General features: G+C 35.0%; 2 protein-coding genes across 2 annotated transcripts; one reads left to right on the top strand and one right to left on the bottom strand.

Moving 5' to 3' along the window:
- Positions 1–4,693: 4,693 nt before the first annotated feature.
- On the bottom strand, positions 4,694–12,229 carry LOC116124037 (ABC transporter G family member 33-like). The gene is made up of 17 exons (XM_031409751.1): positions 12,080–12,229; positions 10,978–11,063; positions 10,756–10,840; positions 10,410–10,483; positions 10,130–10,220; positions 9,962–10,015; positions 9,764–9,854; positions 9,282–9,583; positions 8,883–9,164; positions 8,700–8,804; positions 8,492–8,552; positions 7,314–7,454; positions 6,748–6,938; positions 5,990–6,283; positions 5,354–5,528; positions 5,105–5,237; positions 4,694–4,925 (listed from the first exon to the last, which is right to left on the bottom strand). The coding sequence occupies exons 1-17, from the start codon at positions 12,227–12,229 to the stop codon at positions 4,694–4,696; spliced, it is 2,547 nt and encodes an 848-aa protein (XP_031265611.1).
- A 3,430-nt stretch (positions 12,230–15,659) lies between these two features.
- LOC116124036 lies at positions 15,660–21,984 on the top strand. The gene is made up of 7 exons (XM_031409750.1): positions 15,660–16,668; positions 18,776–18,830; positions 18,880–19,026; positions 19,468–19,591; positions 19,739–20,437; positions 20,780–21,013; positions 21,931–21,984. Exons 1-7 carry the CDS (start codon positions 15,660–15,662, stop codon positions 21,982–21,984), a joined length of 2,322 nt encoding a protein of 773 aa, XP_031265610.1.
- Positions 21,985–22,471: the final 487 nt, after the last annotated feature.

The following is a 22,471-nucleotide window of genomic DNA, read 5'->3' as shown; positions in this document are numbered from 1 at the left end:
GGACCTAGGGCCTTCTCTAGGTCGGGTCACTCTTTTTAACTGTTTTAAGTTTAAAATATAACAAACACACCCTTGATTAATATGCATCAGTCCCTGAAGGTTTCAAATCTAGCAAACACATCCTCTAGCCAAATGCAAATTGACAATGACCTCCCCTTTTCTGGTGACCTTCCACCTTCCCTTAGTGTCGGAAACCTCCTTTTGACTTTCTCCGGTGCTGTCACGCTTCATCTCCAACCGTCGCGTGATGTTTCGTCGTCCACCTTCGTCGCATGATTTTTCTTCCATTTCCCGACGTCGATCGGCCTTCTCCAGCATCAAAAGGCTTCCTCAGCCACTGATCTACCTTCTCCCAAGCTCCCTTGTCGTCGTTCACAAAGATCCAGTCATCTCACCAAAAAAAGCCACCGCGACCATTGACTTCCACCATCGATCTGCCATTTTTTGGTAATGCCTCTACTTGCTAGCTGCCGATTCGCCCTCCCCATCATCTGATCTACCCTCCCTGGTGTGTCGCCACTGCTTTCCCAATCGATCGCCAATTTGTATTTGGCCAGGGTTGTGTTTGCTAGATTTCAAACCTATAGGGTTTGATGGTATTTATCAGGGGTGTTTTTATTAGATTTTAAACCTGTCAAACCATTGGTTCAACCGGCGGTCCAATCGGTTGGACCGATTGAACCGTGACCCGACCATCAGAGTGGGTTGCCCTCTGGTCCGGTTTTTAAAACAATGCCTACAATAAGTAAACCATCGTATTGATAACCATAATAGCTCTCTATAAAGTCATTGATCGCTTTGTGCTCTCCATACACTGCAATTTCCTGTGTTATATCTCCGCATTGTGAAGTAAGAATACCTTTTAGAGACCATGCTGTTGGGCAAATCCAATGACCCCATATCCACCATTTAGGTATTTTCTGCAATCAGGAGTGTACAACCAACATTTGTGAATTTTTAATCTGCATCATAGTTCCAAATAATTTGGCATCTGTATGAAAACAACTGATCTGAGGAACTCATGGGTTGTCATATGTTGATGTAATATTTGTCAGAAAACTGATGAAGCGTCATGAAACTTAATGAGGTTTTCGAGATGAATGATATGCATTGACTTATTTTATATATATTTATTGTTACTAGGGGTGTTTGGGTCAGCTTACGCGTATCTCGACTAGTCCCCCGACCTCGAACAAGGTTTCTGAAACAGGACAAACCCTGCGGTCCGTAACCAATAATATTAGCAATTGTTATTGTGATTCAAACCTGAGACTACAGGGAGAGTAAACCCCTTGGCCCCAAGCTTTTACCACTCGACCAACCCATTGTTAGTTGTTGACTTATCATATTACAACTCAGAAACTTAATTGATAGGTTTTTTAGAAGAGCTAGACTAATAACTTGTTAGCACAATGTTGAGCTAGAGAAGATAAGTGTCCTTACTGGTCCAGGTATGAGGTACCCTGAGAATAAATTGAACATGGTGTAGGAGAAAGTTGCAGATACCGTAGCCACTTGGTAAGTCGGGGTCACTGAGGCAAGCAGCATGCCAAAGTAACTGAAGAAGAGCAGTGTGCAAAACAGAGTATAGAAGTACCAAAATACTTTGTAAAATGACCAGTAGAAATTTATTGCTGGATATTTGATTGCTGGAAACAAAACAGGTTGAAGGAAAACATATGGGATTTCAATTATCACCTGCACAATACAAATAATGTGGTCATAATCAAGTCAATATGATTAAAAATTAAATATTGACCNACTGAGAGAAGCATGTCTTCTATCTTTTTTGGAAGTTCAGTTTTGCCATTGCGTATGTAAAAGCAATTGTAGTAATTAGTGGAAATACTATGAGTACAATACCTACAATCTCTGTTTTAAAACCCGGACCGGCCCGACCGATTTAACCGGGACCTAGGGCCTTCTCTAGGTCGGGTCACTCTTTTTAACTGTTTTAAGTTTAAAATATAACAAACACACCCTTGATTAATATGCATCAGTCCCTGAAGGTTTCAAATCTAGCAAACACATCCTCTAGCCAAATGCAAATTGACAATGACCTCCCCTTTTCTGGTGACCTTCCACCTTCCCTTAGTGTCGGAAACCTCCTTTTGACTTTCTCCGGTGCTGTCACGCTTCATCTCCAACCGTCGCGTGATGTTTCGTCGTCCACCTTCGTCGCATGATTTTTCTTCCATTTCCCGACGTCGATCGGCCTTCTCCAGCATCAAAAGGCTTCCTCAGCCACTGATCTACCTTCTCCCAAGCTCCCTTGTCGTCGTTCACAAAGATCCAGTCATCTCACCAAAAAAAGCCACCGCGACCATTGACTTCCACCATCGATCTGCCATTTTTTGGTAATGCCTCTACTTGCTAGCTGCCGATTCGCCCTCCCCATCATCTGATCTACCCTCCCTGGTGTGTCGCCACTGCTTTCCCAATCGATCGCCAATTTGTATTTGGCCAGGGTTGTGTTTGCTAGATTTCAAACCTATAGGGTTTGATGGTATTTATCAGGGGTGTTTTTATTAGATTTTAAACCTGTCAAACCATTGGTTCAACCGGCGGTCCAATCGGTTGGACCGATTGAACCGTGACCCGACCATCAGAGTGGGTTGCCCTCTGGTCCGGTTTTTAAAACAATGCCTACAATAAGTAAACCATCGTATTGATAACCATAATAGCTCTCTATAAAGTCATTGATCGCTTTGTGCTCTCCATACACTGCAATTTCCTGTGTTATATCTCCGCATTGTGAAGTAAGAATACCTTTTAGAGACCATGCTGTTGGGCAAATCCAATGACCCCATATCCACCATTTAGGTATTTTCTGCAATCAGGAGTGTACAACCAACATTTGTGAATTTTTAATCTGCATCATAGTTCCAAATAATTTGGCATCTGTATGAAAACAACTGATCTGAGGAACTCATGGGTTGTCATATGTTGATGTAATATTTGTCAGAAAACTGATGAAGCGTCATGAAACTTAATGAGGTTTTCGAGATGAATGATATGCATTGACTTATTTTATAGTATATTTATTGTTACTAGGTGTTTGGCGCTTCACTCGCATATCTGACTAGTCCCCGACCTCGACAAGGTTTCGAAACAGGACAAACCCTGCGGTCCGTAACCAATAATATAGCAATTGTTATTGTGATTCAAACCTGAGACTACAGGGAGAGTAAACCCCTTGGCCCCAAGCTTTTACCACTCGAACCCATTGTTAGTTGTTGACTATCATATACAACTCAGAAACTTAATTGATAGGTTTTTAGAAGAGCTAGACTAATAACTTGTTAGCACAATTTTGAGCTAGAGAAGATAGTGTCCTTACTGGTCCAGGTTGAGGTACCTGAGAATAAATTGAACAGGGTGTGTAGAGAAAGTTGCAGATACCGTAGCCACTTGGTAATCGGGGTCACTGAGGCAAGCAGCATGCCAAAGTAACTGAAGAAGAGCAGTGTGCAAAATAGTATGAAGTACCAAAATACTTGTAAAATGACCAGTAGAAATTTATTGCTGGATATTTGATTGCTGAAACAAACAGGTAAGGAAACATATGGATTTCAATTATCACCTCCCAATACAAATAATGTGGTCATAATCAAGTCAATATGATTAAAAATTATATTGACCTTCGGGAGTAACAGGTGATCTATGAACTTTTTGACCTGTGCATTAATACACCCATGAGTAGTACATTCCAGCAAACATATCTTTGTAGATAACAGTTCTTCAGTAGCTATGAATGGAATAACAGATGAACAGTTGGATCCTCCTATGACTAGCATCAAAAAATGCAGATGCCAATATGGTAAGAAGATCCTGCCCCATCTCTACAGAACAAGAATCACTAATTAGATTATTCATAAAGACCCCCCAGCATTGTGCTGTAAAAGTTCTAGATCTTGTTTTTGGATTGACATGCTTTTAGTACATTGTAGGGACAATAAGAAGTTTTTTTTAGTGGTTGGCACTCAGTATACACTGTACACAAGTAAATTACATGTTTCATGGCCAATGCATTCTTCAGATATTAAAACATATTATTCACATGATGCAATAGATTTAACCTGAATTTCATTACTTAGGTTGAAATGTAATAAACTAGTATGGCATGCAGAGATAACCTGATATACTCCATCCCCACTTCCCTTTTCTGTTTCCCCCGCAAAGTTTTTACTTCTGCACAAAGCTCCTCAATCTAGTTTGTGTTCATGATACAAATGTGGATTTTCTTTTCAAAGTAGAACTTATCAGTTGCAGAAAAAGGAAATGAGATGTGATTGCAGTAAACTCTTGTGAATGGTCATCAATAGGACATAAATGTGCTAGTTGGATATTTTGCACCACTAAATATATCCACCTTGAATTAAACTTTTCTAAATTTTTTATGCCATAAAACCAACAATTGTGCTTAGCTTAAGTTTATTAGACTATGCAAATTTTTTGGGGCCTTGGCTAGAAAATTCATTTATTTCTTTGTGTTTGCTGTTATCAGCCCTGATAAAAAGAAGCTGGCTTTTGAAAGCAGTTAATGTAAACCTGTTCTGAGTCATCTAGTATGACCTCTAGAACATAATCATACTGACGTGGATGAAGACTTAGCTTTTCTAGGAAGCTGTGTGATTCATGGCATTTGAGTACTGGCTATAAAATATGTAAAACCAGAATATTGTAAGATGGCTTACATCTTCTGCCCTTTCTGCCATAGAACTGCTCCAAGCAAAAAAGATGATATGGTAACAAGCGCCAGTCGTGCCAAGGTATAATTGGGACTTCTCCAGTATGTGAGGTGATGTTTCCAGAGGCATGCCTTAAATTGCTCCCATTCATTTTGTGGAAAGCGTGTAGAAAAATGTAGTTCCTTTGAACCTTGTGCTGGCTGGATCAATTTTCTGACTAGTTCCATGTTTTTCCTAGAAAAATTGGAATGCATGTCACTTTGTTTCATATAGAAAATTTAGAGAGCAGAAACACTGCCTGCTGAAAGCTTTTTTCTTGTTCAACTTGTGTCAGAACTGATTATTAAGTATCAATAAGAGCAAAATCTTGACATATTGACAAGCCACTGAATATTTATCACTGAAAAGCTTACCGGAATAAGTGAGACTCTTTATAGAGAAGGGCAAAATCCAAACCCAGTTGAGCTTCTGCAGCAGGACTAGTGACCTCTAACATCCATGTTGCTGGGTTGTAGTTATGTTTGATTTTTGGCACCCAGAAATGCCCTGTCATAATGTACATAGTATTAGATGTTAGCATTTATTCATTGCCTATGGATGATGTCGACAGCTTTTGTTTCTGCCGTTTGCCTGTGGAGTTCTTTATTCAAATGTCTAACTACTAAATAAAGAAATTGCTAGCATAGCAAACTGGTTAAACAGAGAAAGAGAATCTGATGGAAATTCAAATATTGCTCTCGCTTTTAAGCTTACTTCAAAATATTCACTAAGCTTGCTTGAATGCAGACACAGCTCTCCGGAGTATATTATTTCTCCTCCTCTTTTCATCAAAATCAACTGCCACATTTAAAACAAAAAAGGTAACGAACTCTATGATATTCTTCATACTTCAACTGTTGTAAACCTCGACTTCCGGTCATTATAGACTTACACAATGAAACAAAAACAAAAAATTTGGAATATCCAGCAGAATATGCAATGGGAAATTTCTGAAGAAAATGTTATAGTTGGCCATTCAGCAGAACTTGTTTTACAATTTATGGTTCTCTCCATGTAATAATTGCCTCTTAACAAAATGAACATCTTAGATATCAGTGGAAATGAGCAAATTAAGGCAAAGTTCTGAGATTGTGATTGGAAACCCATTACATTTTGGCTTTCTGTTTTTTACAACCTGGAGATTAATTCTTATCCATAAACATATAATTTGCATATTATCATCTTAAAAAAATGAAGGAACATCGTGAAGATTTAATTTTTGAAAAAAGAACTAACATCCTTCTATCCAAGTTAATTACCTCATCAAATGCCTTAAATATGTCTATGCTTGGCTGGTGAATGGTACATACAACCGTCCTCTTTGTATGGACAATATTTTTTACAACTCGCATGACGACGACTGCAGCTGCTCTGGCATCTAGACCTGAGGTGGGCTCATCCATGAATATTATGGATGGATTAGAAACAAGCTCTACTGCTATAGTAAGCCGTTTCCGCTGCTCATTTGATATACCACTAGTACCAGGGATTCCAACTAAAGAATCTTTGATTTCATCAAGTTCAATCAGTTGAAGAACTTCTGCTACAAATTCCTGTTAAATAACAGAGTTAACTGAAAATTTCAGCAGCAGTTTATTTTCAATGTACAGGCATAGTTTTTAATGCATGGAGGTCTTATTTTGATTTTTAGTTATTGTACTTAAATTGTAACGTAAGATGAGAAAAGCTTTTTTGTAGTAAAAATAAGCACATTAAGTGATCATATATTTGGTGTTAGAGATCTAGAATATTCCGTTCCTGCTAACTTTTTGATTCTAAGATTAGTGAAGTGTCCAATAAATAGTCCAGTTTGATCTTACAGTCTAAGAGGACTGCCTTCTTCAAACCTCAGATATATATACAGGATATCTCAGTATATAATTTTTCCCAAGACAAAAAATAATCGAATTTGATGATTAAACTACATGCAGTATTTATATAAAGTTTCAAGACGTCTTTCAGATTTTGTATGTCTATCAATTTGAGCTGGCAACCGGAGCCAAGCAGAGTATTTAACTGATTCTTCAATAGTAATCTGGGGAGAATGTATATCAGTCCGCTCACAGTAACCTGATATTCTGGCATGTGTATCTTGGACCTTAGGATACCCACAAACTCTTATCTCCCCTTCTATAATACCACCAGTCTTTTTTCCAGAAAGGACATCCATCAGTGCCGTTTTCCCGGCTCCGATAACACCCATCAAAGCTGTAAGAATTCCAGGTCTAAATGCTCCAGTAATATCACTAAGAAGCTGTAGTTTCTTTAGTGGAAAACCTCGATCTCTCCATTTCTGGGAAATGCATAGAGTTTTGATCAGTTTAAATTGTACCAACAACATTCTAGGGAAATCAGATATCATAAATATTGCAATTACCTTGGGAGTATCAACAAAGTATTGCACATTCTCAATGTTAATGTTAAGGGCTCAAAAGGCAAAACCATTCCTGTAATATTAACTTCATTGTTATTACTGCAATCATCAAAACACTAGAAACTAATCTATCTTATTTGTGAGCTGAATAATTACTAAATGTCGAACATATTTTTTCATAAATCTATTTAAGAAATGCAGCTTCTCACCTGTAGTACTTGTTTTTACAGCACCTTCAATAGTAATGACAGAAGGAAATTCGTTTCCCTTAGTTGTATTGCTCAAATTATCCGTTCCCTTTAAGCAACATAGCTTATCATGAGAAATGATAGCCCGGGATCTCCCTGGTGCTGCACAAATTCATTTTCAACTGACAAAGATCAGTGCAAGAAGAATTGATTCTTTACTCTGTTAACTTTTCTCCTTCTTCTAATGTCTGATGAAGAGGATTAACTTACATTTCAAATAAGTCAGTGCACAAATGAATCCGAAATTAAAAAGGAGCCAGAATCCAAGCAATGCTTCTGTTGATATCCAATAGAAATAGTCACTGAAGTTCAGTCCTTGTTTGTTCAGAATTTGATGTCCAATTTTAGTATTTGAAGATGAAATCTGTAATAGACAATTTCCAATCAAATTTTTTTTTGTGATACTACAGCTATTTCAATCTGTCGTTTCTCTAATCATCTGTCAGTACAACTGATATGACACAGGTTTTTGAAATCTATATGGCTGATAGAATGATATGATGAATGATGTGAAAAATCCTAATAAAAACAAACTTTACATGAGTAGTACTGCTCTATTAATTAATAGTAGTAGTTTCACCTTTTGCCATCTTGGGGAAAGGAATTCATTGACTGAAACAGCTATTTCTGCATAAGCGAAAGGGGAAAACCAAAAACCACATCCTAACCAAGCAGGTAGAGAAGCTGCAGTAAGGAAACGCCTATTAGGTCGACCTGACTTGCCGAGAGTCTATTTATTTCAAAATTTAAGCACAATTCTTTATTTTTAAAGAAACAAAAAGGATTAATAAAATCTGTAAAACTCATTTGAGTCTACAGAAATAATTTTGAATACAATCATCAGTGCCCTATCTTGAGAATTCTTACTGTAAGTCATTCTTACATTGTGGAAGTAAGAAGCCACCAAACAGAAGCATCACTAGGAAGGATGAAAGGGCACAGATTGCCGCGACGGATGGATTTCGGACTATGGAAGCAATCAAACGGAAAAGTGATATTGACAGTTGATGAACCATGAAGAAAAGGAGGAATTGACGGAAGAACCTGACAATAATTGATAACGCTTGGACTTATGAAGGGATAGAATATATTGTTTGTTTGCATGGAGCAATAGCTAATTCAAGACTTATAAAACTGACCTCTCTGGTTTAGGACAGTAACCAATGGCATAATAGGTAATAGCTGTCCATACAAAAGCATCTGTTAATGAAAATGGAACCTTTAAAATGATAGCTGGAATGGAATAAGTCCATGCAGGATAGAAGCAGAAATCTCTTTGTTTGTAGAAGACTGGGAGTCAGAAGAAGTCAGTGACAATTCTTCAACCCCATTGCACAAATGTCTAACCAGAGCATAAAATAAGGAAGTCATGTAGTAATCCGCGTGGGAAAAGTCAATTTTCATCTGAGTTCGTAAGAACACTGTCACTGTTATCAGTGCAATGAACACAAGCTGCATGGTGAAAACAGCCAGGTGTGAACTTGTTTAATTTCTACAAACACAGAAATAGTTCTCATAATTAGTCAATACCTGTCCAGTTTTAAACAAATAAATGAAGGAGTTACGCTTCATCAGAAGCCATTCTCTAGCTAGGCATGCTTTGAATAATTCCCATTTTCTCAGCCAGTAGTTATTAAGTGACAAAATGTTTTTGTAGCACTTATGCTTATCGAGAGGCCTTGACAATTCATCATTTAGTTTCTGTCCCACATGAAATTCATTGAATATATTCTTAAATTTTTCTAGAGAAACATAAGAATGAGGAACATGCTTGTGACACCAGTATTGTGCTTGATCCTTTTCAAAAACCACCTAAGCAGCAAAAGAGAAAAGAAGAAAAAAAAAAAAAAAAAAACCAAAACCAAAGCAGAACATCAGTTTAAGGCAGTTATTATTAACATGGCACAAAAATTAAACAAGGACACATACTTCTTGGAGGAAGTCAGCAACGCCTTTTCGAGGTGGGCACCTCAAACCACAATGCTCAAAAAACTCTAGAACATTACTACGAGGTCCATGGTACACAATCTTTCCTTCTGCCATTAAGATAATGTCATCAAAGAGATCAAAAGTCTCAGGTGCTGGTTGCAGAAGTGATATCAAAACGGTTGAAGCAGTTATGTATGCCAAGTGCTTCAGGCAGGCAACAATCTGAAAAGTGGTGGATCTACCTAAGCCATTTAATATTTCATCCAAAAAGAGAGCTCTTGATGGACCAATTATCATTTCCCCTGGTAGAGAAACATATCAAGCAGAGTTTATAAGATAACAGGAAAAATAACTTATATTGCAATTGGTCTCCTCAAATCTAACTCCATACATTGCCATTAACTTAACTCAATCTATGGTGAATTCCGGTAGAATATATACTAAATGGCAAATTTTAAGAGTACTTATGCAATCTACACAACCTGTTGTCAATCTTTTCTTTTGACCACCTGAAATTCCTCTTTTCATTGCATTCCCCACAATTGTGTCAGCACAAACTTCCAGCCCGAGGATCTGAAATGTATCAATCAGTAACAGGATTTTGGCGAATTAGAGTGAGGAAATCTAGGAGTAGGAGGAGCCTGTAGAAAGTTGAACCTTTTTCTGTCAATTAGAATTACCTTCAATATATATTCTGTCTGTAGAGTTTTTTTTAATCCTTCAACTGATATAGCCTGTTTGTACAGAAGTTGTCATCAGGAAGACCCATGAAAGGGAAAATGAGCCAAGCTGCGCACTATTATAAGTTGGAAAATAATAGAGAAAAGTAATTCTTGCGAATTGTTTACCTTCATAAAGGTATCTATATCTGGTTTTGGGATAATACCAGCTTCCTTCTCTCTTCTACTGATTTCTTTCATAATGAGGGAACAACACCTCCTTAAAGAATTAGAGAATTAAGAAGAGAATTTGATTGATTATTTTCTTGCCTTTCAAACTATTTCCGGCTCAATATTTATAGCATGTCATTTACACCATATTCAAAACTTATTAGAAACACAATTAATACTCATAACATAAATAAAGCTAATCATAAGCCTAAACATATGCAAATGCTAATTATAATACTTGATCCAAGCTGGAGGCTTCTTCTCACGCGTTGACCTTCTCTTTCCAGGCATATCTTGTATCTCATCACTTTGCTGTTGCATAACAGACAGTCATTTCAGAAATGTGCAAGTCGTACTGACTTATGTAAGCTGATGTCTTTTGAGGAATAAATTCGTTGAACTTGTAACCGTTACATCAGATTTCCCCATTAACCTAAAAGTTAGAAACTCAAAAACAGACAGATTAGTGTTCCTTGTTTAACTAACTAATATTTTAACACTGATTTAAAATGTTTTGTGAATATAATTCAAGGTCATCATTTTGCTTCTTAATTTGACGAGACAGAATTTGATGCTCATGATACCTTGAGAGATGGATCAAGCTTTCCGGAAAGTGCCTGTAACAAAGTGGTTTTCCCACAGCCTGGAGGGCCAAGCAATAGAGTTAGCCTGTATGAAAAATGAGTATATGTAAGGTACGAGTGAATATCTATATATCTGTCACATACAAAATCTTTCTCCTATATAAACAACTAAACAACTCTCAAAGTTAAATAATGCAAAATCTGAATAGCTTTAATGCAAACCTGGAAGGCCTAATGATGCCACTGACATCTTTAAGTATTTTTATCTTGTTTGCTTGAGACTTGGACCCATTAATAGTTCTCATAGCCTGTTCAACACATTACACTTTTAGTTCATCATTTTCAGGCATAAAGCTAAAAGATATTCGATAAGAAAATTGCAAGAAGCTAGCCATGGAAATGCTCTTCATAGACAAATAAACAGCAAAAGAATGAATATAGTGAAGTTAAAGTTATTCAGCCATCAGTAGAATAATTCCTCTTTCTTGAATATCTGAATTAGATATGCAATAGAACTGCATTCACTTCAAATGACGAGCTTTCTCAAATTGTGAACAAAAGAGAGAAATTTTTACTACCGAAATCTGTACTCGATCTCTTAAATTTGAAAAGAACCTTCATAAAAAAAATCCCTCGGAGAAGTTTCTGACAAATTCTAAATCGTATAGTTAACAGTAAAGGAATATTATTTATCATAGTGGAGTGTCACTAAGATTTTTCAAAATTAAGATGAGTTGAAATGCTGAGAAGGAAAGTAAGGAATGCAAGACTTACTGAGAATACATTTTTGCAGGAATTCCAAAGAGTGGGAAGGGGCTTTCCATGAACTACTTGGCATTCTGCTTGATATGGATGTAGAAGTTTTAATTAATTTTTGAATTGGTTTTATTGGCTTTCACAATAAAGTTAAAAAGAACCTATATCCTTAAGACACCCTTTAAATCTTTTTTAAATACTATTTGCCTCAATATCATTCTTCTTCCCAAAACACGATTTTAGGTATTCAAATTAAGGGTGAAAAGAAACAAAGACTTAGTTTGTGATTGTTTTAGCTCGATCCAGACAGGTGAGTAACCATTACATTAAAATAAAATTGTAAGCAACATTTCAGCAGTCAAACAGATGGTGAGCGCAATTCTCTTTTCCTAATTGTTGCCAATTACAAGATTTGATGAAATATCTACACTATAACTTTTCCAAGCCAAGAAAAACAATGCACAATTGAACAACAAATTTAGTCTAAAATTTTTACTTGGACTTCCTTGTAGACTTTAACCTTTTCATTTTGTTGCTAGACTTATCTTCAATGCTTGTCCATGTATACCCACTTGGTATTGCAAAAGGGTCTGTCTCCCAATGTTGTTGCACCCCTCCTGTCGTTGATGACGACGAACACCGCTGCTGCTGCTGCTTGCTCGCTGATTGGCTGCTGCTTCTCCTTAGCCACGACGATGAAGAAGACAACGACGACCATGATGATGATGGGAATGATGAATAATGTGTGTCTGATTTTTTATCATCCTCGGATGAGCCTCTATGGAAATGTCTAGGACTTGAGAGTGGAGTGAAGAATTGTTCTGTTGATTGTAGCTCAACAAATTTTGTAAATGTCACCACCACCCTCACCGTCGGGACCACCGGAATCGCCACCCGACCCACACAAACAAACAAACAATCAAATCAAATCAAATCACCCTTTGATCAAACTTTTGCCGGCAAATCAATTCCTACATCAATCCGTTCAGATTCAAAGCTATGTCAAAAAACAGTAAAAGCTAACCGCTACTTTATTTTGTCAAAATTTGACTATCCACCCCCTGGTCCCACTTCGTTTGACAAAAGGTTCTGATGACGTGGCGGAATCAGGTGATTCTTTATCCCTTGGCCCACGACAGGGGTAACATTTAGGACCCACTCGTCATACCCCAAAAGAAAAGAAACCTTGGAAGATCATCTGGGTCCCACACACCTATCACACCGTCCAAGAACTTCCACGTCACATCATAAAACAAACATAGACCCCACCCCAAAGCTTCTCCTCTAATCAGAGAAGATTTGTAATTTGTATCAAGTAAAAGCATCAAAAGAACATAATTAAAGCAAAGCAAAACACTGGACCCCACAATTTTAAACTAAATTTACTTAATTTCCAAAAATGCCCCTAGCTTAACCGGGAAAGTCCCCGACGGGAACTTAGTTGTCAGCAGTTCTCTCAACCGTCGCACAGCCTTCACTTTATTCGCCAAAATATCAAGTAACGGAAGTAACTCCTCTGTCTTTGACGGAAACTGTTCCGTTAACCAAACCGACGGTCATAAACTTATCCACCTGATGGGCCTGATTTTAACTAACTGATTTTCATTTGTTGTTTATTGTTTGAACCCATTAAAAAAAAAAAAAAAAACGATAATAAATAAAATTCATTAAATAAAGTTATATGCACATCATCTTCAAGAATTAATATTATCTTCTTCTAATATTTTAAAATTATTCTCAATGAATTAACTTCCTCAAAACCATGAAATTTCAAATAAAATTGAATATATACCAAACCAAACCAAAATAAAAGATTGTTAATCTACAAAACATAAAAACAGTAAGATCAAAAATATAAAATATTAATTTGTTTATGTATAAGAAGGAAATGAAAGGGTTTTAGTAATCAGGTGAATGGTAAAATATTCTACTATATCAAACTTATTTTTCTTATTTTAATAAATATTTGTGTTTCCTGTAAGACTTGATGTGACCACATGCCACAATTATGCAGTTTATGGTGATTTAAATAAGTTATTCAATTACCTCTCTTGATCTTTGATGGGAGGTTAAAGGCAGTTGATGAGAGTTCGCCAAGTCATTTACAAGAATATTATCTTCTTCGTCAAAAAGATATCACAAAAACACAAAAGGTTTTGGAGGCATAGACTTTCTACAACACTTGAATAATATAACCTGAGGTAAGTGATTAAATTCTACATTATATTACACACGTAATATACTACATTTGGCAACTTCCAAGGCTTGCATAAAAGAGTCTATGTAGTTGATTTTAAAGGGATATTTTCCAACACGGGCAAATTCGTTGTAATTAACCGAATTGATTTTGAGTAAAATTATTTCAATAGATAAAATACACTGTGATCATAAAACTGTGAATTATACAAAACTTAATTAAATTTGTTGGCAGAAAAAGCAACAAATTTGGGGTATCCAGTTCCTGTTATGTTAAATCAATCTCAACCATAACGATTATTTTTATACGTCGAGTTAGTAGAGGTATAAATATTAAAATTTCACTTACATTACATCCACTTCATGTCATGTAAATATATTTTATATTGTGCAAGCAGTCGAGATTAATAATTATTTTATAAATATATATTAATAAAAAGAGAATCTCATAAATTCAATTAATTATCGTCAAACGTTCTAATATTTTGAATTATCTCTCAACTTTTTTTTTTTTTTTTTTCCAACCTCATTGAATTTCCACCACAAAATTTCATGGATAATAATCACTATTGGGTGACTCTATTGGAGTCCCACACCGACTAAACATGCTTAAACCTAATGGTTTATAAGAGGGGGTAATCCTCCCATTTAACAATACCTTATTGGGTGAGGAGTCAGACTCATCTCAAATTCTATCAAACTCAGCGATCAACTAAGGCTCTTAGTATATTGTTCAAGATGTCTTGAATTCGATCCACTTGGTTTGTTAATAAGGGTTGCCATTAAAGGGATTTATCCGACCGTCAACTTCATGATCCTAAGAGATTAATTGGACTCTTAGTATATTATTCAAGATGTCTTGAATTTGATCCATTTGGTTTGTTAATAAGGGTTGTCACTAAGAGGATTTATCCGACCATCAACTTCAAAATCCTATGAGATTAATTGGACTCTTAGTATATTATTCAAGATGTCTTGAATTCGATCCACTTGGTTTGTTAATAAGGGTTGCCACTAAGAGAATTTATCCGACCATCAATTTTAGGATCCTAAAAAATTAATTGAGATGTACGTAAACTGGTTTAGATACCCTTTGTTAAAAAAAAAAAAAAAAAAAAAAAAAAATTCCATGGATAATAATCCTGGGCCAACCCCAATTGTCGGTGGTAGAAAATAATTAATTTGGAGAGAATTCTCTTCACGTGCATCCAATTTTGAATAGTCTCTTTTCATGTGCCTTTCTCTTGAATAATCAAGACAAAAATTGGCAAATTTTAAAGAAAAACAGGTCCCTGTCTGAACAGCATCTTATCATAGTCTCGATTTTTCCATCTTTTGTTTTCCTTGCCTCTTTAATATTTGGACTTTTGTTGATGGCTCAAGTGGTGGGTCTCCATCTTAAAATCAATGGAATGATGTTTTCTGTAATTATTTTCTTTTTAGACACGTGGTCTTTAGTTTAAACTTTAATTTTAATTTTATTTTATATTAGAATAAGTAAAAAAGTTCAAAGAATTATATCATATGCAGATCAATTATTGATGAGTGGGTTTCCACTTTTATGGAAAATAAAATGGGAATAGGAGAAAATGCTTTTACAAACACGTTTTGCCGTTTTGGTAGTCGGAAACTTTATAGAAACGACTTTGGATCCACCTGGAATTAGCAAGTACTCAAGTGCTTTCTTCGTCTTTTACTTTTACTTTTATTCCTGTTCACGTGGTGGGTCTCCACTGTAATGAATTATTCACATTAAATTTAAAAATCAAAAGATTGATGTCTAAAAATCAATTTTCAGAAATCACTCAAAAACACTTTCACTCAAACCTCTCTCACCCCTTCAGATACCACTTAAAATACTTTTCACCTATTCTTGTTCTGTTATTTGATTTTGGACCTGTTATTATCTCTGTTTTATTTTTTACTTATTTTTTAGATTTTTCAAACTTAAAATGGCTGTAGAAATTATTGGGAGTACCGCGGGTGCCGGGAGTTTTGTTCTGGATCTTGTCAGGTGCTTGGCTGCTCCGATTGGGCGTCCATTTAAGTACTTGTGGAATTACAACACCAACTTCATAAATCTCGAAAAAGAAGTTGATAAGCTGAAGGATGCAAGAGTCAAAGTGAAGCGTAAGGTTGATGCTGCTATAAACAACGTGGAAGAGATTGAAGAGACTGTGGAGAAGTGGCAGAAGGATGTCGATTCCATCATTGGTGAAGCAGAGCAGTTGATTCAGGAGAAAGCAAACAACCCGCATTGTTTCAAGGGATTGTGCCCCAACTGGATCACCCAATACAAACATAGCAAGAAAGCATTCAAGTTAAAGGAGAATGATATCAGTCAACTCCTAGATAAGGAATTCAATGAAGTTTCTTATCCTACTAATCCACCAGAGATATGGCTTAGATCTAACAAAGATTACGTGGCTTTGGAATCCAGAACTTCCACTTTGAAGAATGTTCGGGATGCATTGAATGATGAAAATATCTACATGATCGGTGTTTACGGGATGGGAGGTCTCGGCAAGACCACGCTTGTGCAGGAAGTTGGTAGGAAAGCCATGGAAGAACGACTCTTTGATGACATGGTTTTCATAGAAGTAACAGAAACTCCAAATATAGAGACCATTCAACTGAAAATTGCTAAAAAATTAGGTCTCGAATTGGATAAGGAGAGTGAAGTAGCAGATAAGGCAAATAAGTTATATGCCAGATTGAAGATGAGTAAGAAGGATGAGAAGGGTATGAGGCCTGTGAAGATTCTTTTGATTCTAGATAATATCTGGAAAGATCTTGATTTAACGACTGTGGGAATTCCTTCGGGAGATGATCGTGGTGGATGTAAATTACTGCTCACAACCAGAGTCCGTGATGTGTTGGATAGGATGGGTTCTACCAATAATTTTAAGATGGGTACTTTAAATGATGAAGAAGCTTGGAACCTATTCCAGAAGATGGCAGGTAATTTAAGTTATAAAATTTTCACTTTTCATCAATTATATTTTATTGATTTTAATAATTTCTTTTTACTCGTACTATAGTCATGGCCCTTCTACAAGATCTGAGTTATGGTTTGATGTGAATAAATAGAACACTTAAGTAAGTAACATTCAGATTTATAGCTTCAAACAATAACATTTTAAACTCAAACAGTAGTCGAGATAATTCCTTTCTTCCTTGTGGTTCCAGTCTATTAACATTTAAGAACAATAATTTCAAATACTAAATACTATAGGGTGCACTTGGTTTGTAGGATTTGAAAACTAATAAAATACCCTTTTAGGTTTGTTTATTTACTAAACACCCCTATAATAAAATATTAAAAATTAACAAAAACACTCCTACCCACCCATTAAATACCAACAACAAGCCACCATTGACAGAGGGTGGTCGGAGTCATCGTATCGACGTACGACCAGATGGATCTGACCGATCGTGCGTTGATATGACATTTTTTGACCAAATCCACAGTGGATATGATCGGAAAATGCCAACTATAAGGCTAGATCTGGCCACATTTAGTCGTCAATTACAAAGTTTATTTATTCTCTAATTAAATATCTTCAAAATCAGAGTTTTATGTTTAATTCCGATATGCAGAAACAATTCTAACTTAGGGTTATTGTCTAATTACAAGCTAGTCTAATTTTAGGTTTGTTTATTTATTAAACACCCCTATAATAAAATATTGAAAATTAACAAAAATACTCCCACCCACCCATTAAATACCAACAGCAAGCCACCATCGCTAGAGGGTGGTCGGAATCGTAGTATCGACGTACGATCGGATGGATCTGACCGGTCATGCATCGATATTATATTTTCTAACCAGATCCACAATGGATATGGTCAGAAAATACCAAATCTACGGCTAGATCTGGCCATTGATGGCCAGATCTGGCCACATTTAGTCGTCAATTACAAAGTTTATTTATTTTCTAATTAAATATCTTGAAAATCAGAGTTTTATGTTTAATTCCGATTTGCAGAAACAATTCTAACTTAGGGTTATTGTCTAATTACAAGCTAGTCTAATTTTATTTAAATTGTTATTTCTAACCAAACTCTTAACAAACACCATACTTTTTCCTTAGGAAAATAATATTTTTTAAAAAAAAAAAAGAAATTTGAGGAAAAAAATTGAAAGAAAAATAAAAAGGTTTTCATACAAATCACCTTTGGTGTTGGGGCTGCTGGTGGGGTTCGGCTGGGGGAAGTGGGGTGTGCAATCTTTTTAATTTTTTCTAATATTTCTAAGATTAAAGCTAATTACAAAATCCCCCTGTGATGTTATAAATAACAAAACAACCCTGACCTTAGTTAGCCATTATAACTTTTGACACCTAATAATGATATAGCAATGGGAAATGTGGCATAAAAGGGAAAGACTTAATTGCCCCTTTTATATTAAATATAAAGGGCTATAAAGGTAATTTCAGATGTTAAATATTGTTTTATCTTTTAAGTGTAACTCATTTATATTTTAATCTGTTTATTTTTAATTTTTAATTTTTTTAACATGTAATAACCGAATTTTTTTCTCTTATTTTTAATATGATCATAAAAATAATTTAATAACTGTAATTTTTTCTTTTAAATTCGTAGACTATTTTTTCTCTCTTTTCATTCATTTTTTTAATCTGATTCTTTTGGAACATAGTCCCAATAACCTTTTATTTTTCCTTTCGTAACCTCCACTCCTCTCTCTCTCTCTCTCTCTCTCTCTCTCTCTCTCTCTCTCTCTCTCTCTCTCTCTCTCTCTCTCTCTCTCTCTCTCTCTCTCTCTCTTTGTTTCTTAAGATGAGCGATTTGCAGTAGTCATGTTCTAAAGACCTATTGGTTGAAAAATCATTTGTTTTTGCGCTAACTGGACCTTTTCCCATCCATTCCGACGACATGAGATAGCTTGGAGTACAATCGTTTTCCTAGTTATTGTTTGTTTTGGTATTTTATTTCCATTGTGAAATAGATATTTCTGTTATGTGACTGCATTTGTGCCCTGATTTTTGTTATAGTGAATTGTAGGTTTCTTGTTTTCATTTGGTTGTTTCATATTTCTCTTTTTCAGTTGGATATTTGCGAGAAAATGGCCAAATATATTACAAGGACCTCAGCTGGGTATAGTATGTCGAGTTCTGTCTCTACTGGCATGGATAGTTGTTATATCTCCAGTTGCTGTGCTTATCATGTGGGGATGCTGGTTGATTGTAATACTTGGTCGGGATATAGTTGGTCTGGCTATAATAATGGCTGGCACTGCTCTTTTATTGGCCTTCTATTCAATCATGCTTTGGTGGAGAACACAATGGCAAAGCTCAAGTATGTATTGTTTTGACCTTTATGTTGTGAACAATTGAAACTCTTATTCTTTGTCTGGAAAACTGGCACTCTTTTTTGGAAATCTATTTAATTGCTGTATGTCTTTTACATGTGGGGTTGCTCTGAGCATATACAAGTAACTTGATGAAAGTGCTCTTTTTGACAAAAATAAAAAACTTATTTGGATTAGAGACCATAGTACTTTTCAATGTTTATACGATGATGATTAGTTAGGTAGAGTCCATTATGAAATTTGACAAACACTTAGCTAGACTTAGGCATGCATAAGAGCTCCGATTATGGATGAGGACAAGTTTAGTTGACTTAGTTTGAATTTGGAGGTCTGGGTTATAGTGTTACACAGTTTACTATTAAGAAGATATGGAGGGACATGTGCATATTGGTATCCATTTAGGTTTTGAGATTGCAAAATTGTAACAGGCTTTTATACTTTATGGCAATCTTTTTCTTCCTCACGCCAGGGTTTTCTAGAGAAAAAAGAAATTATCAACTTTATATTGCTGAGTACAATATGGATGTTAAGGAGCATGATTNAGAAAATATTGTAGTTGAGTTATAAAAAACAATTTATTAGATTTTATTTTAAAATATATTGTAATTTGTGTTTGCCTTGTGAATTGTAAGCCAACAATTAAACTTTTGTTTTAACAAAATAAAAGGCTAATTAGATTTTGTTTCAATGGATCTGTAGATCAACTCTGATTTGGAGGAATTGGAATTACATAATAAGTTGAGAAAGATTACATGGAAGAGTCTATCTAAACATCTTCAGATCGCTCATGATAAGTCGGCAAATATTCCACTTGGACTCCTCCAAAGATTTGAAAATCTGAAAGAGCTTGAACTATATGAAAATAATCAGTACAAAGAAATTAAGTACCTACTTGATCTTCCAAATCTTGAAGTTCTAGAAGTAAATGAGTGTAAGAAATTGATGACTCTGGAGCCATCCTCAACTTCTTTCCAGAATCTTAAAATTCTAGAAGTAATTAGTTGGAATGGGTTGATGATGAAGCTAATGACACCTTCAATGGCTAGAAGTTTGGTGCAACTGAGAGAAATGAGAATAAAAGATTGTGTAATGATAATAGAAATAGTAGAAAATGAGGGAAATGCAACAACGAGTTCTGAAATTGTTTTTAAGAATTTGAAGAAGTTGTTACTTGAAGAATTAGAAAATCTAGAATGCTTTTGCTCTGGGAATTACTCTTTCAATTTTCCATCTTTGGAAGAGTTAGCTATATGGAAGTGCCCCAATATGAAGACTTTCTCTCAAGGAATCTTAAGCACACCAAAGTTACACAAAATTGATTATGACCAGGAGAAGAAAGATTTGGAGAATGGGGAAAGTGAGCTTAATACAACCATACAACAAGCACACAAAAAAAAGGTATATTTATTCAATTAATTAGTTTAAATATTAATTTTTTTATAAAATTATGTTTTTAGCGTTAATTATAAATAAATTATTTTACAAAGTTAGTTTGCATATAGGCTGAGCATATTTGTTGAACTAGTGGCTAGCACACATCTTAGACAACCTCACTTTTGTACTACAGTACAACGAACTTCGTCTACATTTTTCAAAGAAATTTCTAAAACTACATTGTTTTATAAAATTATTTCTAACAATCATTAATTCATCATATTTTATTTTTCTCCTTGGTGGTTTTATTATATGTTTTTAAAGGAAATTTTAATTTTAATTTGATTGACATGATTTTTTTTATAGGTTGAATCTGATTTGAAGGAATTGACATTAAAATTAAGTGGAAGAGACATCATGTTGATTTGGGAAGGAGAGTTTCAAGAGAGCTTTGGTGAAGTAAAAACTCTTGAATTGGTTAAGGATGAATATGCAAACATTCCAATTCAAATTCTTTACAAATTTAACAGTCTTGAAAAACTCATATTGAAAATGAGTTCATATGAAGAGATATTTTCATCTAGAGAGGATGAGGAACAAGTTGGAGCACTTACAAAATTAAAAGTTTTAGAACTGTGGGGACTTTTTAATCTAAAGTGCATTTCAAAACAAGACTCCCAATTGAACTCAATTCTTCAAAATCTTGATTGTCTAAAGGTGATACATTGTCACAATTTGACTACTTTATTGCCATCTTTAGAGTCTTTCGAAAATCTGAGGATTTTACATTTATTTTATTGCAATGGAATGCAAAACTTAATGTCATTCTCAACAATCCAAAGTCTGGTGCGACTAAAAGAGTTGTCTATAGCATATTGTGAAATGATGATTGAAGTATTAGCAAATGAAGGAGATATAGAAAAAGGTGAAATTGTTTTTGAGAAATTGGAGAAGCTGTACTTGTATAATTTAGAAAGTCTCGAATGCTTCTGCTGCGGGAATTACACTTTAAAATTCCCATTCTTGAAAAAATTACATGTGCGTGAATGCTCCAAGATGAAGACTTTCTTTGGAGGAGGCTTAAGCATGCCAAAGTTACAAAAGTTGAACTATGAAGATTGTTCAGAGAGTGACATTGATACAATCATACAACAGTTACAAAATGGTAAGTATCATTTACTTAACAATATATTTTTTCCATAGACTTTTTCATTCTCTTTCATTGAATTAATACTAGTCAATTCTCAATGATCTTTATTATTGATTTTGTCTTTAGTTAAAATCCTCTAAGTGAATCAATTATACACTATCAAGTATATATAAAAAAGCTACAATATTACAATTTATATTTCCTTAAAGTTAATTTATACGTGTTTTTAAAGTATATATTGAAGTAGTTGTTGAGGAAATTCCTCATTTTCTTGATTAATTGATGAATTATGATCAATTTAGAGTTTGAAAATAGCATTCTCTACAATTTTTGCTCTTACTATTAATGTGTTGTTCTTTAATTACAGATTGTTCAGAGTTATGGGAAAGATTCCCATGAGAAGGAGATTCAAGAGTTTTAGTTAGACAAGAAAGTGTAATGTTCTTCAATATACAACACAATCATGTGGTAAGTGTGCAGTATTAGATGAGTTGGCAGTTCTTTTTAAACATAATTCATAAGAATATATATATAAGTTGCCTTTGGAAATTCAATTGATTATATAAATTTCGGGGTATAAATATGAAGAAATTATAAGTTTAAATATGATATTAATTAAACATTTAAGGGACTATATTAATATTCTGTAAGGACAAAATTAACGATTGATTTTATCCAATCATATAAAGTTATATGAAGAAAATTAACAATGGTGATATCACAGGGTAGCAAAGTTGGGTGTTTCTTTCCTTGGTGGCTAATGACGATATTCGGCTAAAGTCAAGTCCTCTCGAGTATTCAGTTGCGTGGCTACAATTTAAAGTCAATTTCAAACGAGTCGTATCGACCACGCGCGTCCTCTCCCTTTCGTTCTATTTAGCCCTTTCAAAATCGTCGATGGTCCTGCC

Source organism: Pistacia vera, unplaced genomic scaffold (genome assembly GCF_008641045.1).
Source record: "Pistacia vera cultivar Batoury unplaced genomic scaffold, PisVer_v2 Contig147, whole genome shotgun sequence".
Classification (NCBI taxonomy): Eukaryota; Viridiplantae; Streptophyta; class Magnoliopsida; order Sapindales; family Anacardiaceae; genus Pistacia; species Pistacia vera.
Note: the sequence above shows the minus strand (reverse complement) of the source record. Positions and strands in the feature narration are given on the sequence as shown.